General features: G+C 47.1%; 1 protein-coding gene across 2 annotated transcripts in view; it reads right to left on the reverse strand.

Moving 5' to 3' along the window:
- The window catches only part of TEAD3 (TEA domain transcription factor 3), a 360,315-nt gene that overhangs the window by 28,179 nt on the left and 309,681 nt on the right, over positions 1-22,455 (reverse strand). For both annotated transcript variants that reach the window (XM_086923250.1, XM_086923251.1), the window contains 2 exons: positions 7,736-7,909; positions 117-257 (listed from right to left, as the gene is read on the reverse strand). In XM_086923250.1, coding sequence (XP_086779376.1) covers positions 117-257; positions 7,736-7,909 — 315 coding nt within the window. The remainder of the gene's footprint in view (positions 1-116; positions 258-7,735; positions 7,910-22,455) is intronic.

Genomic DNA, 22,455 nt, shown 5'->3' on the forward strand with positions numbered 1-22,455 from the left:
TGACCTTCCCCAACTTTTCTGTATGGCCCTAGAGTTCTGCGCACCATATTCCAACAGAGTTCAGCAATCCTCTCACATACCCATCCTGCCTCAAGCTAACCTGGATTCGCACTCACCTCAACCTTTTCCACCACTTGTTTGCCAAATGAGCAGACCTTGGTGGAGACGGTGACCGTCATGTTCTCTGCACTACTGTACTGGCTGCTGACACCATAGAAAGCGGCTGGCCCATCCTGGATCGTGCTGTTTAAATCCGCCTGTAGACACAACATTAGAGGGAACACTAAGTGACTGAATTGACACACATCAGAACATCACAGCAGGCCTTGAAGAAAGCCAGACTGAACACATCATAATGACAATCAAATGAATATATATAAACTGTCTTGGAAGAAGCTAAAGGAAATGTTACTTACTCATAACATTACTTGTCCTGAGGATCCTACTCAGTTTTATAATGTTTAAAGGATCCATGGCCACAAAGGGTGCCATTTCCAGACAAAAGAGTGACTTCTCCTTTAAATTTAGGTTGTAGGTTCAATACAAACAAGTTCGACTGCAGGAACTTAGTTAAGTTATATGTTAATGTGTCTTTTAATAAATTGCTTGTCACTGCACCCAACACTGGTGTTCATCCATGGATTCTCTGGTTTACTATAAAAAGTGAGACTGCGACTCTTGAGACATCGGGAAGGACTTAAGAAAGTGATAAAGAGTGCTGCAGTTATGTTTGCGTGCTTGGAGGAGCAGCCTGGCAGTCGTATCTTGGATCACTTGTAGTTCCCACACTATATATTTTGGGAATCCGCACATGACTTGACTAGTCTACTGGGTGCATTCATGGCATTATGATTCCTACCCCCGGCATACTACTGACCCCAGCAATACAGTGGTAATCACTGGCCTCCAAACAAAAAGATTGAGACACATACGCGTGCAAGGCAGGTTCTATTTGTGGCAGTAGTACACCAGAGTACTGATCAGCAGATGTTTGGACACCAATTATGTATTTCCATTAAATCAAAAGCTGGCATGTCGGGTCGTGTTTTTCATGAAAATGATAAGCATTTGGTTGGGGGGGGGGGGGAGTCATTTATATTATAAACTGAATAACATGAATTTAATAGCAAAATGTGGAGTGCCATATACTGAAAAGCTTAACCTTAGGGACGAAATGCAACACTTGGCATTACACTGAGGTACAGTAATATTCGATTTCAGAGCCTACTGATTCTAGCAAATTATGTGAAAGTTGTGGTGTAAAATGCACTAATTGACACCATGTTGTCAAGGAAGATGTCATTCTCCTTCGGGAAAGTTGAGCTTACTCAATTTAGTGGCAGCAATATGGGGCAGGAGTTATGCTCCACCCCTCGTAAAGATGAACAGATACCCCGTGGTTAATGCGGGAAAGGAACACTGTGACTTTTTAATTAACAGAAAACTATTACTATGGGAACCTGCTGGACTTCGAAAATAAATATACATTTCTGAATAAGAAACTCTCACCCACGCTATTGCTGCATGCTTCACCTTAGGTAACCTTGCACCGTCCTGGTAAGAGATTACTGCTAGGAAGGAATCGACCTACTTTTAGAGTGAGTAAGTCTCTATAAAGAGCTATTGAACATTGGAAGGCATCCAGATTACTGAAATTACATCGAAGTAAACCAAAAAACATTCCTTTTTTTAAAGGTTACCTCGAATCCAATGAATCTAATGGATAGGAAGTCTTTGTGGTCGTGATTGGGGAGACAACCACGGAAATTTCACTTATTCAGCCTACTGTCCAATCATTCTGCATCTGATTCCACCTAATAAGGTGCAAAACCAGTTTTCTTATATGAATCAAAGTGTATGAATGAGCACATGTAAGAATGATCTTGTGTCTGTATGTATGTGAGAAAGAATGCACCCTTTATGTGGTGGTCAGTATACAAGATTATCTGCAAATCTTTTTGTTGCGCACAGTGGTTGATATGTCATCTCATGGTCTGTGTGTGTGCAGGTAAGGTGGCCTGTGAGCAGGCAGGTCAGATGGCTTTTGAGAAGGCTGGTCAGGTGGTCTGTGCACATGTAGGTGTCGATGTGTATGTCTCTGTAAATATGTCTGATTAAAGAGAATTGGTGCATGTAGGTGTGCCCGGCTGCATGTGTAAAGCGATACAAAAGGGGTTGATGGACGGAGCGTTTGAGCAAATCAAACACTCACCCCCAGTCAACTGATCTGGGTTTAATCCATCACCATTCTGTAGCTCACTCCGCCACCCCAGTTCAGACATGGCCATATGCAAATCAGTCTGACCCTCTGCCTCATGGGAACAGTCCAGCCCGAACTGCCAAGCCATGTCTTCCCTGGACCGGAAACAATGTGTATGCATGCTTGACATAGATATATGTGTTCATGAATGTGTTGGATCTCCAAGTATGTGCACCATCCACATGTCAAACCAGTGACTTTGTTTCACTTTGGTTTCAAAGTTCACTTTTAGGTGTGTGCTTTCTGATTGTGAGCAAGCTTGCTGCAGAAGCGACTCAGGCCTCCTGAGTAAATCCGAGGTATAGGAAAACGAGGACAAAGTGCACCTTTCAATAGCCTCCTAGCTACTCTGCTGAGAGCCACTGACTGAAAAGTGATTGATAGGTTTGTATTATCAGAGGACAGATGACACAGTGCTTCACTCTGACATGCTCGAAACTTTCCTGGGGTTAAATCTCATTTCCCCGGGGGCTTTCCACCTTCAGTTAGTTTTGTGATGCCCCTTATTTCAACTTCAAACCTTTACAGTCTGTAAAATAAAAGAACATTTACATAACTAGTGGCTCTAACTGCACCATGACAGAGCATGTACGTGATTTGCATACCTTGCTGTATTTCAGGTGCTGCACCACCAGGAGGATGCTCGACTGTTCGATCTAGCTGCCTTGAGAGAATCCAGGATAAAGAGAAAGAGCCGGGTTTCCTACTTCAAGAGCAGTAGTAACCGAGGAGCCAAGACACCAGGGGTAAACGATGGTGCCCATGCTGGATCCCGCAAAGTGACCACTGATCACCGATCTGAGAGGAAAGGCCTCCTGTAGGCTCCTCTGGCAGCTTCTCCCCTTGGAGGCTGTCTTTCTTCCACGAAGAGAGACAGCCTGGATCCTTGGCTGTTGATGGGAAGCCACAGGAGTGCGGAATGAGGGCGACGGGTGAGAACCAGTGCTTGGCTGGCATGGAAACCTGCAGTAGCCCCTAGCTTAGGCTCCAGAGAGGAGCCAGGTGGTCGTTTTTCTGAGCCCCTAAACCCCTCAAACTGAGGGTCTTGGCAGCCCATCCACTCTAGCTAAGGAGCGTCGCCTTCAAGGGGTTCAAACGTCTTTGCCACTTTGGTCATGGTACTAACTATCTCTGGGTGGTCTAGGGGTTTGCATTCTCAAGTTAAGTAGCGGGCCGGTCCTGGAGCCTGAAGACCGGGAGCGGCAGCCTGTGTCTTGCTGTGCCGTAGGGCCCTGTGTGCTGCCATTAGGACATATCTGGATGAGCCTTTTGCTTTCCTCTTTCAATGTGAATGAAAGGACATTCCCTTATGTGGCCAACGGCCTACCAGGAGGACCGTGGTTGGACTCAGCCATACGGAAAGGATCTTCTGAACTACTGGATCCCAAGTGCTATATTTTTCTCTAAACAAAGGGGTGAGCACTCTTATTGTCAGTGGCGGCTGCTGCCACTAAAAAGTGGTGAGACAGCGCGGGGGAGGGGGAATATTAAAAAAACGTACTAACCTGCCTCTGCCGGCAGTCCATGGGCAACAAAACACAGGCTACCCACCCAATCCAGGCACTGCTCTCATTCTATCACCAAGCATGAGAGAAGCGTCGGGCTGGTTTGACGCGTGCTCAGGGACAGGGAGCCGGTTCCTTTTCTCCACCCGGCTGTGCAGCACAGCTGGGTTGGAGAAATATAAGTGCGCATGTCAGTTTGGCCATCATAAGACAGCCGGCCAAACGGACATTTGCACTTACAAGTGTCCACCACTTTCGCTGTTTATAGAGGATGGCCCAGCCCTAGAGTTGCATCAGCTCAGCGAAAAATAAAATGAGAATAAAACTGTAGTACTACCATTTTATTTTTCATCTACGTGTTCTGAGCAGTGGGGCGACGATCGTCCGCCATTACAGAGGAGCCACTGCTGCTTATTGTGCCTGCCTCGCACTGTGAATGAAGTGAACAAAAGAGGTCATGGACCGCAATCTGCACCAGCCGCGGGGCGAACATTCATGACCCAGTGCTCAGGAGGGTGGTGTGTACTCACACGCCGCGCTCTTCTTGTTCACAAGGAGGACACTTCATCCATCCCCAGGTGTCTCCAGGATGCCCAGAAGGGACAAAGACGGAAAGGGATGAAGTTTCATATTTAAAAATAAGGTGCTGCCGGTTAAATGGCTTCACAAGCAAATGTAGTGTAGAGGTTAAGTTGCTGGACGCAGAGGAAGAGGAACTTGGTTCGAACCCTGGCTTCCCTTGCGGAGAACGCTACCATTCAGCCATTTAGCCACAGTTCTTTGGGACCTGTTGAAAACATTCAGCATGGAAAACATGACTGCATTATGCACGTTGTTATATGCATGCTGAATGCACTAACAGTATGCATTGTTTGCATGTGCATAATAAAGCTTTCTGGAATGTATACATAGATAGTTTTATGATCCACGTGTATAATGCACTTGCTAATCCCACGGTTAATTTCAATATGTAGTGATGTAACAATGCAGCTTCTAAAATGGCCTTGAACAGCAGTCCCTTGCTTCTTCAATTAGTAATTATTTTTTATAGAGCAAGCCGGCTTTAACTCTCAAAGCGATAGTATCCGTGTATTGTTTATACTGCAGCTAACCTTCAGGTGTTTCCTAGCCAACACACTGAACACATTGTAAGCAGGTTTCAGCTTGTTGACCAATAGACAGAGATTTATAATGTACACAATATTTTTGTTCACGACACTGCTATCCCACAGCTAGGGTAAGCTTTATTATAATGTAACAAGTGATTTATACGCAACAAATCTAGCTGCGTGTTCATGAACCGGTAATTGTAGCAATAAGGCCACATTTCTGTAGGCACGAAGAGTCAAAGAGAGAAAGAGTAAAATCTGGGTGCGAAGCTACAATTTACCACAGTTAATCTTGCCACCCTCAGGATAGTAGCGAGCCTTTAATGCGCATTCTTTTGAAATGAGAATGGGCTTTGAAGACTCAGTTGTATCCTGGGTTCACTCACAATTGGCAAACAGCTTCCAACAAATAAAAATGTCCAAGCTCCCGCTCTGAACCAGGTCACCTCAGCAAGAACCACCACAAGGTTTCATCCTGTCCTGAACCCACTTCAGCTCTGCTGTGGACCCCGTGAGGCCTCTCCCGAGAAACTCCAACACCTCCCTCCACTTCTATGCAGCGATATACAACTCTAAGCAATCCTCCTGCATGGAGGCAACCCTTTCCTAGATCCTATGTAACACTCAGTCCTGGATGTCAAGCCATCATCTCCTACTCAAGCCTCTAAAAGCAAGCTTCCTCCTTCCTACTCCAGCCACCACGGTGTAATCCCCCCATCCCTCACCCGGACACAGCTCAATGCGCTTAACATATACTGGATCGTAATTCACACTTCATCTACAGAGCCAAATCCTTAGGCTTCAAGCTGGGCAAAACCTAACCATACAAGCCCAGATTAATGTTCTGGGAAAAGTGCAAATCAGCCTAAACTCCAGAGATGAATTAAGTCATATCAGTAGAGAACCTCAATAGTCATCCAATTGCTAGTTCAGCAAGAACAGACAAAGGCAATCACTCTTGGGCCCACCCCAAAATTCACCTGACAGTGCTCCTTGCAGCAGCAGAGCTGGCCTTGGGCACCAGATAATACAACCAGATGTCCCCTATACACCTCGCACTAAAATGGCTTCCAGACGAGAGGAAAAGGAATCTTCAAGTCAGTATGCATTGTTTCCACCCTCGGGGGAACAAAGTACCTCACTTGGAACCTGATCGACTGGGGTTGCCTCTGAGCTGTCAGAAGCCCACACCTTAAAAAAACCCAAAAAAATGAACTCCATAACACTATCTTGGGGGTGCACATGGGCCTGGGACTCCATTCCCCTTACCATCAGGACTATCCTGTTTTGAATTAGATGAGTGGTGTGGCTCACTGGTTAGAGGTGGCAGACCCGGAAGCAGAGGACGGCCCGGGACCAGGGTTCAATTCCCGACGCGGCAGGGTCATGAACCAGGGTCAGCGACTCGATAATTCCCACCTCGGTGCCTACTCTAACCAGGAATCACACTCGGCAACTCTGGGCATTAGCTTGCATCATCTCCACAACGGCCCCCCCACAAACGCCATGGATGCCTGGTTTCACCTTGGAGATACCCAGGAGGGAACATCTCACAGGGAAAGCTAGGACGGGTTCCCCAGCGGTCTATAGCGCCAGGACTCCTCCGGATAGCAGTGCGCTTTACAAGACACACACATTTGAATCAGTCAATTTAATTTTCGTATAGAGACACCAGACATGCAGGAGTATCCCCGACTGAACCCAGACAGACCTTTCAATACAAATGTTCACAGAAAACTCAGGTAATTGTTTGTATAGATGTATGCAGGTTATGCTTTTTACCCATTACAGTCATTATTCATTCCTACTACATCTACTATTCAATCCTCGCTCACTGTAAGCTATTTAATGTACCTCAAAGAAACAATGACTTTCTTGTAAAGTGAGCGGCCACCCTATTAGGGCTCTGTTTGCACGATAAAAACATAAAATAAATAAAGATGTGCAGCTTTGGCTCTGGGATACACACTGAAAGCAGATACATTATCAGCCATCCTAATGATTTAAGAGGTATGGTGGAGGGCAGAGGGAGCTCTTTAATAATCTAAGCTGGACTTTCTTTTTGGGTTGGAAAAAAGTTAGAAGTTCCCTTGCCATAAAGGACCTATAATTAGAGCTGTAGGTAGCGAAATAGACATGTGTACCTTTAGAAGCATTGCCAATAAATATTTCAAGTACAGTTGATGACAATACAACGGTCCCTTTAAACATTCATAAACGTTACTAACTTCATAGATTTGAGGCATTGTACCTTGTATCATAGAATTTCACTATTTCCTACTTCCTGGGATCTGCCACCAAGAACTCTGCACACACTAATAAACGTAGCCTACCCAGTTGTGCTTGCAGGAGCATACCTATCACAGGACGCAGCATTCCACAAGTACACGGAAACTGCAGTAGGAGAAATCACAATAGCATGCCGACCACAAATCCCTGTTTTACCGTGCCTTGGGGGTATCCAAAAACAGACCACCCCAATTTAAATGCTAGAGATAAGCTGAACCGCAGATCTCTATAAATAGTTAACTCCCAATATTTAGGGCTATTTAAAAATTGGTGATGTATGCTCATATAATCACTATATGCCACAATAAATATCTGTATGCTCATATAATCACTATATGCCACAATAAAGTCGGAAATGACAGATTATTCAAGCTTCCTCACCATCCACCAGCACCTGCAACTCTTCCTGCCCGCTCCTGCTTGGCCTCAATTGTCATCCTGCGTCCTTTACACTTCTTGCTTTCTTCAATTTCTCCCTTCCTGCTCATAGTTTCCTCCTTAAGCCCTACATCCACTAATGCACGCACTTCAAGAACTCTTATGTCCCAAATAGTAAGTTCGGAGAGTCTTACCCAGAACTTGACCAGAAAAAAGGAATTCTGGGGTCCCTTTTCGTACAGCTCTTTCAGGCCCCCTTTCTTCTCTGGGAATTTGTCGTAAATTTGCCTTATGTCCACTGCTTCTAGCAGCGGGTCGCTGTACGAGGGGTTTGTCTGTCCGATGTGTACGAAGAGGTGTTTGCTGTACTGTTGAGACAAAAAAATACACAAAACATGTGAAGGTTGAGCACTCTCCATCTATATCCTCGAATGGATGATATAACCTGACCAAGGACCCACCCCCGCTTCCATCCCACAGACACGTTTGCTAGCGTTGCAGGGGCCACTGAAAGATGCCATTAACAACTCTCGACTTGCAAAGCAAAGCTACCACTCACACACAGGGCAGACTCTTGGCACATGCTGAGACCACGTGAGACTCTTGCACTGCACTACAGGACCTGAGCATCCTGCCCCCTCTTAATCTTTTCATGAAGAATTAAAACACATTGGGAGCCAGTTCGACATCCAGTATACATTTTATAAAAACCATTCTCTGTTACTTCGATTTGAATACTTTCGTACTGAAAGGTGGCATCAACACCGGCTGGTAATGAGGGATCTGTAAAAAGATAAGTTACTTACCTTTGGTATTGCTTTTCAGGTCTCGCCTAGCAGCGCACATGCGCTGCTCTGCGAGACTTATTGTAAGGGGCTTTGAAAAGCTCACTACACGAGAGTAACCGCAAGCAATAGGCCACACACGCACAAGCGTGGCCTATTGCTGGCTGTTAACCGCACAAGTGCCATATGTTTTGAATTATTGTGCCCAGACACGGGCGTAATAATTCAAAACATATAGCCTGGTGCTCGCTCTCGAGTGTGCGCCACTCGCGGGACGTTTTTTTCCCCTTTTTTTTAAAATAAACTTCCAGAAATCGCTACTTCAGGCAGGGCGCGTCCCTGGCTGGTACTGATATGCGCGGTATGGGAACCTGCAAAATACGTGTGCAGTCATGACATGATAGGCGCATGGCAGATGGCGGCGGAGACTCCCCTGATCCTCAGCTGCACGGGTTAGTGAATTCTTGTGCAGCCGTATAATAAAACTGTTTCTTGTTTTCAGTCATCCTTGTGGTTGTTTATGCTTTATAAGGACAGCAGGTTTTTCAATTTGCTGTCACAGGTGCAGACGCCATTTACTTTTTTCCTCGGAGGAATAAACACTTTTGTTTATAAATTCTTCTGTTCACCGTGTGATGATGGTACCTGATCTAAAGGTTTTTTAAAGAATGGATCACATGAGTCACCTAATACGCCTCAGAGATATGTGGGAGGTTGTAAGCACAGGCAGCAGTAGCGAGATCGGGAGCATGTGAATGCAAGGATTCTGATGGCTGGCGGGCACAAACATGTTTGCTTGTGATCTAGTAATGCAGTTATCCGCTGTTTACTTCTCGCTGTGGGTACTGTTGTGTGTACTCCGATGCATTAACCTTCTAGAACATATCATTCATGGAACTACACAGGCGCTCATGGCACATACATCATAGTCACAAGTAATCAGTGGCGTATGCACATTTAGGGGGTCTCATGCTGGATGAGCAAGAGGGGCTGATAACTAGTGGGGTGCCATAAACTCCAATTATTCTGAGCCTAATAGTCAGTCGGGTACTCCAGTCTCATAGTGTTGGATGTATCAGGGTAATCATGCCGCTTTGCCAGTGGGGTGTCCTTGTTATTGTCGTGGAAGCAGAGGTAGCGCGGGGGAATAGTGATCATGCAGTCAGAATGCGGGCAGAGACTTCCCAAACCCCGGTTATAGTTTTCATGTCATTGGGGAAGACATGAAGTGTTTGACGCACGGGCTTATGAGGTATCTCCTACCCACATATGTTGGTTGTCAATCACAGCGGAGTCTTTTAAACGTTCTGCTATGCGTTGAGCCGCCAGGAGCCACCATGTTGTTTCTTTCAGTATTCACTGGGATAGGGGGCAATCTGGATCAATACGAACAATCAGTGTCGCCTTTGTATCGCATTGTAGCCCCCGGCAGGTTAGAAAGTCGTTTTTGTCTGGTTTCGGCCGGGTTGACATGGTAATTATCTACCAGATCATTGAATTTGCAGGGAAAGGAGCGGTGTTCGCCAGATTAAGGCACCATCTTGCTCGGGCCCAAGGTCTTGCCTACAAGAGTTATTGGCTTTGTCAATCTTTTTTAGCCATGTTGGATAGCAGCGCGACTACTGTGCAAAATGACAAATTTATAAGAAAAAAAACCACAATAATGAAGTAGCACTCCACTTCATATTGCTTTTTTATTTTATTATTCACTAGCTTACCCGTCGCGCGTTGCTGCGATCTCAGAAGAAAGGAAATTCAAGGAAACTCATTATGATAACATTAATTTTACATTGTGTCATTGTTATTGAAACTTATTCATTTTATTTTTGAAAACATTTCTAAGTGTGGCTTGAGCAGTGCATACTCGATTGGCTTCCAATCTTGATTCTTGTTGCTCGTTCGTTTGAGAATTACGGGCTTGAGCAGTTTGTATTCGAAGAGCTTCTAATCTTGCTTCTCGTTTCTCGTCTGTTTCTGAAGCTCGTAATGCCTTTTTCTTTTGTGCTTCTGATGTAGATTGACCAATCGATTTCCGTTTGGGGGTCATAACTGTCGACGATGCTCGCAAATTGGCTGTCTATTTCAGTATTCAAAAGATTATGAGGGCCATGGGGGGCCGATTTAAAAAAAAAAATTGACAGAAACCTTTGCGGGAGTGTACTCAACAACTTCTTAAAGTTTCATGGCGTTCGGATGAATGGTCTAGCAATGCATAAAGGACAAACAGACAGACAGACTTTCGTTTTTATATACATAGATTTTTAATCTTTGAGGCACATTGCTAAAAAACATTGACAACACCAATAGCTGTTTTTAAAAGTATTGCAGCCATTTTGGACAGCAGCGTCACTGCTGTGCAGCATGGCTGATTGTTTGGGATAAAAAAGCGATATGACGAAGCAGTTACTGTACAACATGGCTTATGCTGCACAATATCCTTGGTACAGCAGCATCAACTGTTACATGGCTAAAACACTTATAAGGTCCCAGTGGAGAGACCTATTGGCTATGCCAATGCTTGTTCTGATAGATGCAGCATCGTAGAAAATGCCACAGGTGCTACAATCCGTCCAGAACATTTTGTAGCGTGCTCCCATGTGCCAGTAGGTGGCACTGTGTGGCTCTGTGCGGACTCGATACTGCCCCAGAAATGACAGAACGGAGTCGCATATAAGCGCCACCCAAGCGTACTGACCTCCGTTTCTTTTCTTTTCCCTTTCCGTGTCCTCAGATGCAGTGCACAAACAACTGTAGGAAACAGTGTGCAGATCACCAACTTGAGAACTTTTCAGATGTTAAAAAGAGGTACTCAACAGAATAGGGAGGTGGGAGGGCAGTGAGGAATCCGCAGTTAGATAGAGAATCCACCAAAAAGTACTGGTGAAGCAGTAGAAGGTAAGTAACTTTTTCTAATGGAAAAGTCTAACCTCAGATTCTTCACTTTGGAATAGAAACCAAAGCAGTGCATTCCAAAGGTGGAGGTCCTGTGGAGTGAACTCAAAATAAAAAGTAATACAGAACTGAGCGGGTCAAGTATTCTTCCCACAAGGCTTGGCAGTCAAGGCAGCAGTGCTTTGAATACTACTGCACAATCATGTTGCAGCCAGGCACATATCAAGGACTGGTACCCCTCACGCTAATACAGTCGCAGTAGCCTTTGCCTAGGTAAAATGGGCTCTCAGGCCTTCTGGGGCTGCTTCTTGATCTTCTGCATACCCTTCCATTTCTTTGCTCAATAAAACCCCACAAAAAGCTGATAATTCACTCTATGGGCCTTGGTATGATTGATATAAACGACTAAAGCCCTCCAAGGGGCTCACAAATGAAGCCTCTCCACACCTTTGGGGGTGAGGGTGAGCAAAGAACTTAGTTAAGATGATGGACTGTCCAACGTGATAAGGTATCGCAACTTTCAGCAAGAAGGCCGCCAAGTCCTCAACAACAATTTGTCTGTAAAGAGGTGCTAAAAGTGCCTCCAGACCACTACCATGACAAGCAGATGTGATTGCAATGAGGAAGACAGTTTTTAGAGTCAGGAGAAAATAACCTTTTAAAGTGCCTACTACAAGGCCCTGCTGGGTTAAAGACAAAAACAAATAAAAGGACATCAGCTTCACCTGTAAGAGATCAGTTTGCCAGGCACCACACCAGGTTCCAACCATGTCCCAGTGCCCAGAGTAGATGGATTTCTGTCATTGAGGATAACATCCACCACTTCAGAAGACAAATCAAATGCAGTCAATTGCCACAGTTCATTCTCCACACAGTGGTGGAAGCTGTAGAGGTTTGGATGAAGGACTCTGCCCTTTTGCTGAGACAGAAGGCCCTGCCGAAGTGGTAGCCTGATTGGAGGACAGATGCTTGTGGTCAGTAGTTCTGGCCACTACACTCTCCTAGTCCAATCAGAGGCAATTAGAATGACTTGGACATGGTGTGAGAAGCTGGCTTAGTATATGGAGCACACATATGTAAGTGGGCACCCTGCCCTATTCCAGACAACCCATAAGGTGATTTATATATTAGTTTAACTTTATTTTTGATTTTACTTTTTATCACTTATTCAAACAAATAATATTACAGCATATAATAGTACATTGGCATTTGCGCCCAGTTCCAGAGGCAAACAGGGATACGCTGCACATCAAGTTACATTAGAATCAATCAATGAATCAGGAGAATTTGTATAGCACGCTACTCACCCGTTAGGGTCTCAAGGCGCTGGGGGGGAGGGGGGGATGGGGGCGGGGGGGTTTGGGGAGCCGCTATTGCTCAAACAGCCAGGTCTTGAGTTGTTTCCTGAAGGAGAGATGGTCCTGGGTCAGCCGTAGGTGGGTGGGAATGGAGTTCCATGTTTTGGCCACCAGATAGGAGAAGGATCTTCCTCCGGCGGTGGTTTTGCGGATTTGTGGGACGGTGGCGAGGGCGAGGCTAGCGGAGCGGAGTTGGCGGGTGGGTGTGTAGAATGTGAGGCGGTTGTTGAGGTATTTTGGGCCCATGTCGTGGAGAGCCTTGTGTGCGTGGGTGAGGAGTCGGAACGTGATTCTCTTGCTGACGGGGAGCCAGTGCAGGTCTTTCAGGTGGGCAGAGATGTGGCTGTGCCGGGGGATGTCTAGGTTGAGTCTTTCCGAGGCGTTCTGTATGCGCTGAAGTCTTTTTTGGAGTTTGGCTGTTGTTCCAGCGTAGAGGGTGTTCCCGTAATCCAGCGGGCTGGTGACGAGCGCCTGGGTGACAGTCTTCTTGGTGTCGGTGGGGATCAATCGGAAGATCTTTTGTAGCATGCGCAGGGTGTTGAAACAGGATGACGAGACGGTGTTGACTTTCTTGGTCATCGTGAGGGAGGAGTCCAGGATGAAGCCCAGTTAGCGTGCATGGTCCGATGGTTTGGGTGCGGTGCCCAGGGCAGTGGGCTACCAGGAGTCGTCCAAGGCGGAGGGGGATGATCCCAGGATGAGGACTTCCGTTTTGTCAGAGTTCAGTTTCAGCCGGCTGAGCTTCATCTATTCCGCGACGTCCTTCATTCCTTCCTGGAGGCTGGCTCTGGCGGTGGCGGGGTCATTGGTGAGGGAGAGGATCAGCTGGGTGTCGTCGGCGTAGGAGATGATGTTGAGGTTGTGTTTGCGTGCAATGGCAGCGAGGGGGCTCACGTAGACGCTGAAGAGGGTTGGGCTGAGTGAGGATCCTTCTGGGACGCCGCAGATGATTTCAGTGGCCGCGGATCGGAACGGTGGGAGGCGGACCCTCTGGGTTCTTCCGGTGAGGAACGAGATTATCCACTCCAAGGCCGTCCCTTGGATTCCGGTGTTGCTGAGGCGCTGTATCAGGGTACAGTGGCACACTGTGTCAAAGGCTGCTGAGAGGTCCAGGAGGATGAGGGCGGTAGTTTCCCCGTTGTCGAGCATGGACCTGATGTCGTCGGTTGCTGCGATGAGGGCGGTCTCGGTGCTGTGGTTTGCTCGGAATCCGGACTGCGACGGGTCGAGGCATCCGTTTGACTCGAGGAAGGCGGAGAGTTGTTTGTTGACCGTCTTCTCAATAACTTTGACAGGAAAAGGTAGGAGCGAGATGGGGCGGAAGTTCTTGAGGTCTGTGGGCTCCGCAGTGGGTTTCTTCAGGAGGGCGCTGAGCTCGGCATGTTTCCAGCTCTCCGGGAAGGTGGCGGATGCGAAGGAGCTGTTGATGATGTCCCGGAGCTGGGGATCACATTATGAGCAGCCCGTTAGTACGGTGTAATTACCAGGGGGTAGTCATTACGCTCAGTTCCCCAAGTCCCTCAGTTTCGAGGCAGACCCACTGGATGTTGAATCACTCTGAATACTATCCTCCCACTCAGAGTTGAGGGCCATACCACACAACTGGCCCCATTCCATGAGGTCTGCCTGTAAGTTATCATCTTTGCTAGTTAACTGCATGTGTGTCTCTTCGGCTAGGGCCCATTCCCTAACATCCCGCATCCATGTGGGGATATCCAAGCATCTGTGTCCCATTCAATAAATCGCTATTCTGCATCTGGCCAGAACCAACATGAGCTGCAACAGTCTATACGCTATTTTCCGTATTTGGGGTTTGCACACATGGGCAACAAACATTGGATTGGTTCTTCTCGGATGGGTAGGCCTGTACTAGTCCGCACTCTTTCCATGACCTGCGCCCAGAACTGATGTTTCTCAGGGCATGCCCCAGCCAAGTGCAGAAAGTCTGCGTCGTCGGCCTTGCAACTGGGGCACTTGCCGTCATTGGAACGCGAGAAACGGCGCAACTTCACCACGTTGAGATAGGTGTGGTATAAAAAATTATGGTGGATCAGTTTGACCCGGCGTTACAGGAAACTGTATGTGTGAGTCCACAAATAGCTAACCAAGTACCATCCTCTACGACAATATGGAGGTCCTTCTCCCAAGCTGCTCACGACATGGGTGAACGAGTGTCAGAGTCTAGAAGCATAGCACTATACAGAAGCGATATCAAATTGCGTCCAGAGCCACAGGTTAGGAGCAGATCCAGAGTGTGTGTCGGCTGGGGAATATCTGGATATTGTGGCCAGGTCATTCTCACTAATTCCTGTATCCCTCTATATTGAAGGAAGTGACCCTGCCCAAGTGTAAAACTCTCACACGGTTGCTCAAAGGTTAAAAACGCCTCTTGGGATATAGATCCGCGAGAACCTCACACCCACCCTCCCTCCAAGTCTGAAAAGACATACGACTACTAATGTCTCTGAACGGGGCCAGTATCCAGACGGATAGTTCCCTATGGAAAGGAGCATGTCTCAGCTCCCGTTCCACAAAGTGCTCTCAAATAGCCGCAGTGTGACGCACCAGGTGCGGAAGTCCCCATCAGCTGCCCTTCCGGGTCCATGCGGCCAGCCAATAGTCCCTTTTCCCAGTTGTCCTGCGCGTCAATGTGGTAAGAGCTACTCTACTACGTCGGTGTAACGGGTCAGACATCCCTGCCCAGTTTATGAACGAATCGGAAGCAGAGGACATAAAAGAATGGTGGACGGCCCTCCCTGAAGACTCTTACCTCATTGTATTTCAGCCCGAGAACTGGAATTCGGAAGCTGAGGCTGTCTGGTACGTGGAGTCCCCAGATATTGGTGACTATTACTTTTAGGAGCTGAGTCCGGATAATGAAAACGCCCCCTTCGATGACGTCATGGAGACTCCGCCAATCGGAAGGGGCGAAAGAAGGGAAAAGCCGGAAGGAAGGAGGCGAAGGGAGTCCAGCGCGGGAGAGGAGAGGACCGGGATGAAAAAGACGAGTGAGGAAGAGGAGAAAAGGACGTGGAGCCTGAGAGGAGTATCAGAGCCAGAGACCAACAGGATTCCGGAGGACCCGCCTGGAGGACACGTTACCGCTTTTCGCCCAGCCACACTCCAGGAGGAGTGTGGCTTTCACAGGTAGGCAGTCGGGTAGCGGGCTGGGTAGGGAGGAGAGGTAAAGAGGACGTGTGAGTGCCGAGCGCCCTGGCTAAACCTTTTCACACTCATATTTTGAACGACCTCTAAAACAGACCCCCTTTCCCCCCTTCACAAGCACGTCCTGGCGGCGTATGTGTTGAATAACACGATATTGTGTCTCACTCCCTTACCTTTATTGACGGCGTGTCGATTGAACAGAAACTTGACACGTGTTCTTTCGTTTTTTTTATGTGACTTGTGCGGAGCAACCGAGCCCGGCTCCTTAAAAGCACCGAAGCCCGGAAGGGCGGGGTATTTCCTTTAAACTACCAGAAGCCTAGGGGGACAAGGGAACGAAAGGCCCTCCATCAAAGCTCCACTAATAGAGACTCCCTGGACAAGCAGGAACATAAGACTTGCTCCTCGGACTTGAGACATTCTTTGAGTTATTGTATTTTGGCAAACCTCTTAATTTGATCCTGGCATCTGTGAAACGCCGTGTCTATAGGAAAATAAAGTCACACTTAAGACACTTTGGAGTGGACTTATTTAGTGAGGTCACAACTGCGGTCCCCAACCCTTCACAGTCGGCCAGCCCAGAGAAGTGAAATAAGAATTGTGTTCAGTTGCTTAAAAATCTGTGCCAGTACCTGACATGGTATATTTTGTAGTGCGTATAGATACCTGGGTAACATCACCATTTTTTACACTGCAAGTCTGCCCATCAGGGACAATGGCAAGGTGTTCCAAAATGCCACTGAGTGTCCAAGGGCATTGAGGGCCTTGTCAAGGTTTAAAGCCCTCAGTGGGGCGTCACTAAGAGCAAGTTGAACCCCTAAGTACTGAAAGTGAGCTTGCTCCCATCTCAGTTCCAGATCTGGAAGGGTTTCCAGTGGTTCAGTGGCCAGCCCCGCTAAGGAGGAAGATCAAAGAGCGTCATCCGCATACAGGGAGACGACGTAAGTCGAGTTCCCCACCCGGATGCGCCACTGTTCCATCTCCGCTGATCCGAACCGCCAGAGGCTCAATAGCCAAGGCGAAGAGGCAGGGCCATAAAGAGTACACCTGACGGGTTCCCTGTCCCCATATGGTGATTTTAGTGGTCTTAGACAACCTTAGAAAGCTCTTTAAGTGGTAGCTATGGAAAGCAGCCTCCAGGCTTAGTCCAGAAGGAGTGTAAAGCAGCTTGTTTTACCAGAGGATAATCTTATTGGTATAGATTAAGAGAAAAAGAACCATACAGTGTATTTATCTCACTAACATACAAATATCTCCTATCCAGAGATATACAAAATGCACCCTATACTTTGCAATTAAAACAGGTAAGTAGCACGAACATACAGTGTTTGCCAGGGGGAGAGAGGGGTGGGGGGGGGGGGGGGGAGACAAAACCATATTCCAAAATACTTGTATGAGAATCACGACTCAAGTCAAGACTATACCCGGAAGACATAGAAGTGCCGGGGACCCAAGGAACCGCCTGAAGTAAGTAACTAGGGAGCCCAAGTAGGCCGTGTGCAGAGTGAGAACACAACCGCGGGCTCAATACAAGTCAATTGGTAAGTCACAGTTGCAATTTTAAAGACGAAGGACCCGTCCCAGTGGACCCTGAAGAAACCCAGTGGAAGACAGAAAGTTGGAGAGCCACCCCACTCGTGTATACCCTAGGAACCAGGATGCCTGCACCAGGGAAGCCGGTTGCATGGTTGTGAAGTGGCATCGAAAACTGCAGTCAAACTCAATAGAGGACTTCGGGAAGATGCCACAGCTGGAGAAGGTGAAAATGTCATTGGAACCCAAAGGAGTATTCAAGATGAGACGGAAGGAAGCCAACAAGCCTTTGTAACAGCAAGTCAATACGGTGCACAGGGGTTTGGTTCCTGCGGCTTCGTCGTGGGATACTGGTCTCAAACTTGGTGAGAGGACAGAGCAGGCCGAGGGATGTGAAGAACCACTACCTGTGTTGCTGAGCCTTTTGGAGTCCGTGGGAGCCCAGGTTCAGCAGACCGGTCAGATTCATTGAAGTACCTACAGATGCAGGGAAGTGACTCCTTCACTTCAAGGGAGATTCCTTCAGGTGTCTGGGATATCCACAGGCTTTGGAAGGATCCTGTTGTAGCTGACGAGTAAGTATGAGGAGACCAGGAGCAGCAGAGCCTTCCCAGTCGCAGTCTGGATAACCAGAGCGAAGTCCAGAGTGCTCCGACAGTTGAAGTGGTGTCTTGATATGAATCTTGTCCCACGATGAATCTAGGGACCCACCTACAGGTAAGCCCTTAAGTACCCTAAGGAAAGGGTTGGGGCGATTCAGAGTTCCCTCTCAGGGCAGAGTGTTGGGCAGTGGGGAGGATACTCTCATGTCATTTGTCCAGTTTCACACCAGAGCGGTAGCTATGCAAGGAGGACACCCAATGTGCCCCTCCAGGAGACTGAGTGGTACTTGCAAGCTCCCCCACCCGGCCCCAATACACCAAACCCTGTCTGGGAGGTGGTCACACCGCCCTGTGACAGGATACTTATTGTTTTGCCTTCCCCTGCTCAAGCTTGGCTCAGCAGCAGCAGGACAGAATCGTGACTCTGGTCGGCAGCAGCCATGTTGTGCTGTCCGGGTCTAGAAGACTGGTACTGGGGGCACGGAGGGCCTCCCGAGCAGCTTTACAGTGCATGGAATCATACCTATGATTACAACATGTTTGATACTAAACATGACAGGGTTAGTTACAGCCAGTTTAGAGTTAGCCATTTGTTACTTTCCATCTTGCCTTCTATCTCTTTCACCTTCTTTTTATTTCTTGTTCTTTTTCCTATTGTAGAACATGGAACCATGTACCTGCGTGTACAGCATGCGTTCCTTGTTCCATATTCTGAGATGGTCAGTTACTAACTTTCTTTTGATATATGTGGATGCGCTGTGCCACTACTATAATAAATTCAGGTTTTTTTTAACGTACCTTCTGTGGATTTAATATCTTACACCATTGTAATGACGCATGGCCACTCAATACATCGTAATTGCTGATGCACTTACAACCCGGGAGAATAGACTCCGAAGGTTGTAGGGTTGTCTTGCTCATGCAGGGGCACCCTCACACTTAGAACCGTGCAGCTTGCCTTCAGGATTGATAGGCCTACCTTAGGGGTGAGTTATAGGTTTTAAGTGCAGTGACCTCAGATATAGGGAAACCTATATCTGTTGTGAGTGGTGCTAGCACCAGTTTACACAGGCTGCAATGGCAGGCCTGTAGTCACAATTTGAGTGGTCTCTCGTCGGTGGGATAATATATGCTGCAGCACATGGGAGGCCCCTGGCGTACCTAGGACCTGGGTACCTTAGTACCACGTGCTAGGGACTTATAATGGTACAAAAGTAGCCAATCTGGGATGTACCGAAGTACTCAACATAACCAACTGAGGGGAGAAAGTACAGAAACTGGGGTATTGATTAGCAGGATCCCAGTCAGACTAGTCAGAAACAGCATAACACCAGGCAAAAAGTGGAGGTAACCATAAAAGCAGATCCTACTTTCCTACACATGGGCGTTCTAGATCTTCTTCAGAACCCGAGGCAATAGACTTATGGAAACTTCAACATGCAAAACAGCTGACTGCTTTCATGACTGTGGCTAAAAGATCTAGTCAGCGCTCTCCCCACTGGTGAAATATACAGTATTTCACCTCAGAATCTTGATAGCACTCATGCTCAACCAGATGACAAGAGTACAAAAGGGGGTGGTGGTGGACGGAGCATCTGAATCAATCAAACACTCACACCCAGTCAAAAGATCTGGGTTTAATCCATCACCGTTCTTTAGCCCACTCTGCCACCCCAGTTCAGACATGGCTATATGCAAATCAGTCTGACCCTGTGCCTCATGGGAACAGTCCAGCCCGAACTGCCAAGCCATGTCTTCCCTGGACCGGAAACAAGCTTCCGAGGACCGGTTTCTGGCATTCCAGCCGTCTTCAGCCCGGCTTGCTTGAATCCAGTGGCAAAGTGAGCAAGGGACTCACGTCTGAGCATACCCTGCCACACTTATGGCGGCCAAAAGCGGTACAAAAGGGGGTGGTGATGGACGGAGCATCTGAATCAATCAAACACTCACACCCAGTCAAAAGATCTGGGTTTAATCCATCACCGTTCTTTAGCCCACTCTGCCACCCCAGTTCAGACATGGCTATATGCAAATCAGTCTGACCCTGTGCTTCATGGGAACAGTCCAGCCCGAACTACCAAGCTATGTCTTCCTTGGACAGGAAACAAGCTTCCGAGGACCGGTTTCTGGCATTCCAGCAGTCTTCAGCCCGGCTTGCTTGAATACAGTGGCAAAGTGAGCAAGGGACGCACGTCTGACCCCCTTTTGTACCGCTTTTGGCCGCCATAAGTGTGGCAGGGTATGCTCAGACGTGAGTTCCTTGCTCACTTTGCCACTGGATTCAAGCAAGCCGGGATGAAGACGGCTGGAATGCCAGAAACCGGTCCTCGGAAGCTTGTTTCCGGTCCAGGGAAGACATGGCTTGGCAGTTCGGGCTGGACTGTTCCCATGAGGCACAGGGTCAGACTGATTTGCATATAGCCATGTCTGAACTGGAGTGGCAGAGTGGGCTAAAGAACGGTGATGGATTAAACCCAGATCTTTTGACTGGGTGTGAGTGTTTGATTGATTCAGATGCTCCGTCCATCACCACCCCCTTTTGTACCAACCAGATGACAACAGCACAGTTTGTCCGTTCTGGATTCTAGGACCCTGCCTAGGTGGTTAGGTGACAAGGAAGATGTTCTGGTGTTCCAGCCACCTCCAGAGTCGCAGAACCTCTGAGCACCGAACCCCACACCACCTTGTTGCAGTAACACATGGTGGTAGTGACGCAATGAGAACCTGCACCTCCCTCCCCCTGACTGATTGCAAGAAAGCCTTCAGGGCCACAAAAATGGCCCATAGTTCATGTAGGTGGATACAGAGCAGGCCTTCCATTTGGAGACCAGAAACCTTTGCACTCCACCACCCTCAAATGACTCTTAGCTCACAAACCAAGCAGTGCCTTCTGAGGAGGGCCTTAAAACAGGCCATGATTCAGTAGAACTAGTTATTATATTGACCAATTAAATTTGAACTGTACGACTCTGCCCTACTGACCCACATATCTGTGATGTTTTCATTTCTTCTGAGGGACCCTTACAAAAGTTCTCTTTTTTCTAAATAGCTGATCCTAGCAAATGTTAGAGAGGGCTTTATATACAGACATTTACAGAAAGTTTGACTCAATACGATTTTCCGCTTATAGTTCTAAATTAAAATTGATTTTATGCTAGACAGGAGGCACAGATTATCCTTTTCTCATTTCATTTACTAACTCAGCAGACAACCATGCATAACGTTATATCAACTTAGATGACAAAGTCCCAGGAGTCTCTAAAAAAGCAGAATTAATCCAGATCAGGTCAGTACAGTTCTAATATAACAATCCTCAAGAAAGAGCACCTCTTTTCTTAGCTGCTCAGCAGCCAGCAAATGCTTTTCTTAACAATTTTTATATTGCGGAAAGGGTTTTGTCTCTGAAGCAAATGTTTTTTTTTCTTTTATTTGGGTATTTCTCCATTGTATGGAATATGCTACTTACCAGTATGCATCTGTTCTTGGCATAGAGGGCTGCAGAGTGGTACATTATGAATAGATCGCCATCTGGTGTTGGGCTCGGATGATTGCACTTTGTTTTTCTCTTGGAGAGTCTTTTGTCTCTTGGTGACTCCTCCCTTGGTTGGTAGTGCGCATGGGCATCGGCTCCATCCTTAGATTGTTTTGCCATAGTAGGGTTAGATGGAGTAGTATAGTAGAATACAGATAAGAGTGCCCATGTAAGTGTATCTAAATAAGATAATGTTGGAACAGACACAGGTTTCCGGGGAGGCTGGGAGGGCATGTACCACTCTGCAGCCCTCTATGCCAAGAACAGATGCATACTGGTAAGTAGCATATTCCGTTTGAGGCATATGGGCTGCAGATGGTACATTATGAATAGACTATATAGCAGTTCTCTCCCTAGCGGTGGTCGCCCGTGTCTGTTGCAACTGTCTGAAACAATGTTTTTAATACTGCTTGTCCCACTCTAGCTTGTTGTGTTGTGTGCACATCTACACAATAGTGTTTTGTGAAGGTGTGCGGTGTAACCCAGGTAGCCGCTTTGCATATGCCATCTAGTGGAATGTTTCCCAGAAATGCCATAGATGCTCCTAGTTTACGTGTAGAGTGAGCTCTAGGAGGAACAGTTAATGTTCTCTTTGCCTTTAAGTAGCATATTTGAATGCATTTTACAATCCATCTGGCAATGCCCGCTTTGGAGATGGGATTGCCTTTATGTGTGGGAGAAAACGCAACAAATAGCTGTTTTGTCTTTCTGAAAGTTTGTGTTCTTTCTATGTAGTACAATATGGCCCTTCTAACATCCAGTGTATGTAGGGCTCTTTCAGCTACTGTTTGTGGTTTTGGAAAGAAAACCGGTAATTCCACTGACTGATTGATGTGGAATGCTGAAATAACCTTCGGTAAGAATTTTGGGTTTGTTCTAAGAACCACTTTATTTTGGTGTAGCTGCATAAATGTTTCTTGAATCGTCAAAGCCTGCAGTTCACTTACTCTTCTAAGTGACGTGATAGCTATGAGGAAGGCTACCTTCCATGTGAGGAATTGTATTTCACACCTATGCATAGGTTCAAATGGTGGCCCCATTAGTCTG

This window comes from Lissotriton vulgaris, chromosome 5 (assembly GCF_964263255.1).
Source record: "Lissotriton vulgaris chromosome 5, aLisVul1.2, whole genome shotgun sequence".
NCBI lineage: Eukaryota > Metazoa > Chordata > Amphibia > Caudata > Salamandridae > Lissotriton > Lissotriton vulgaris.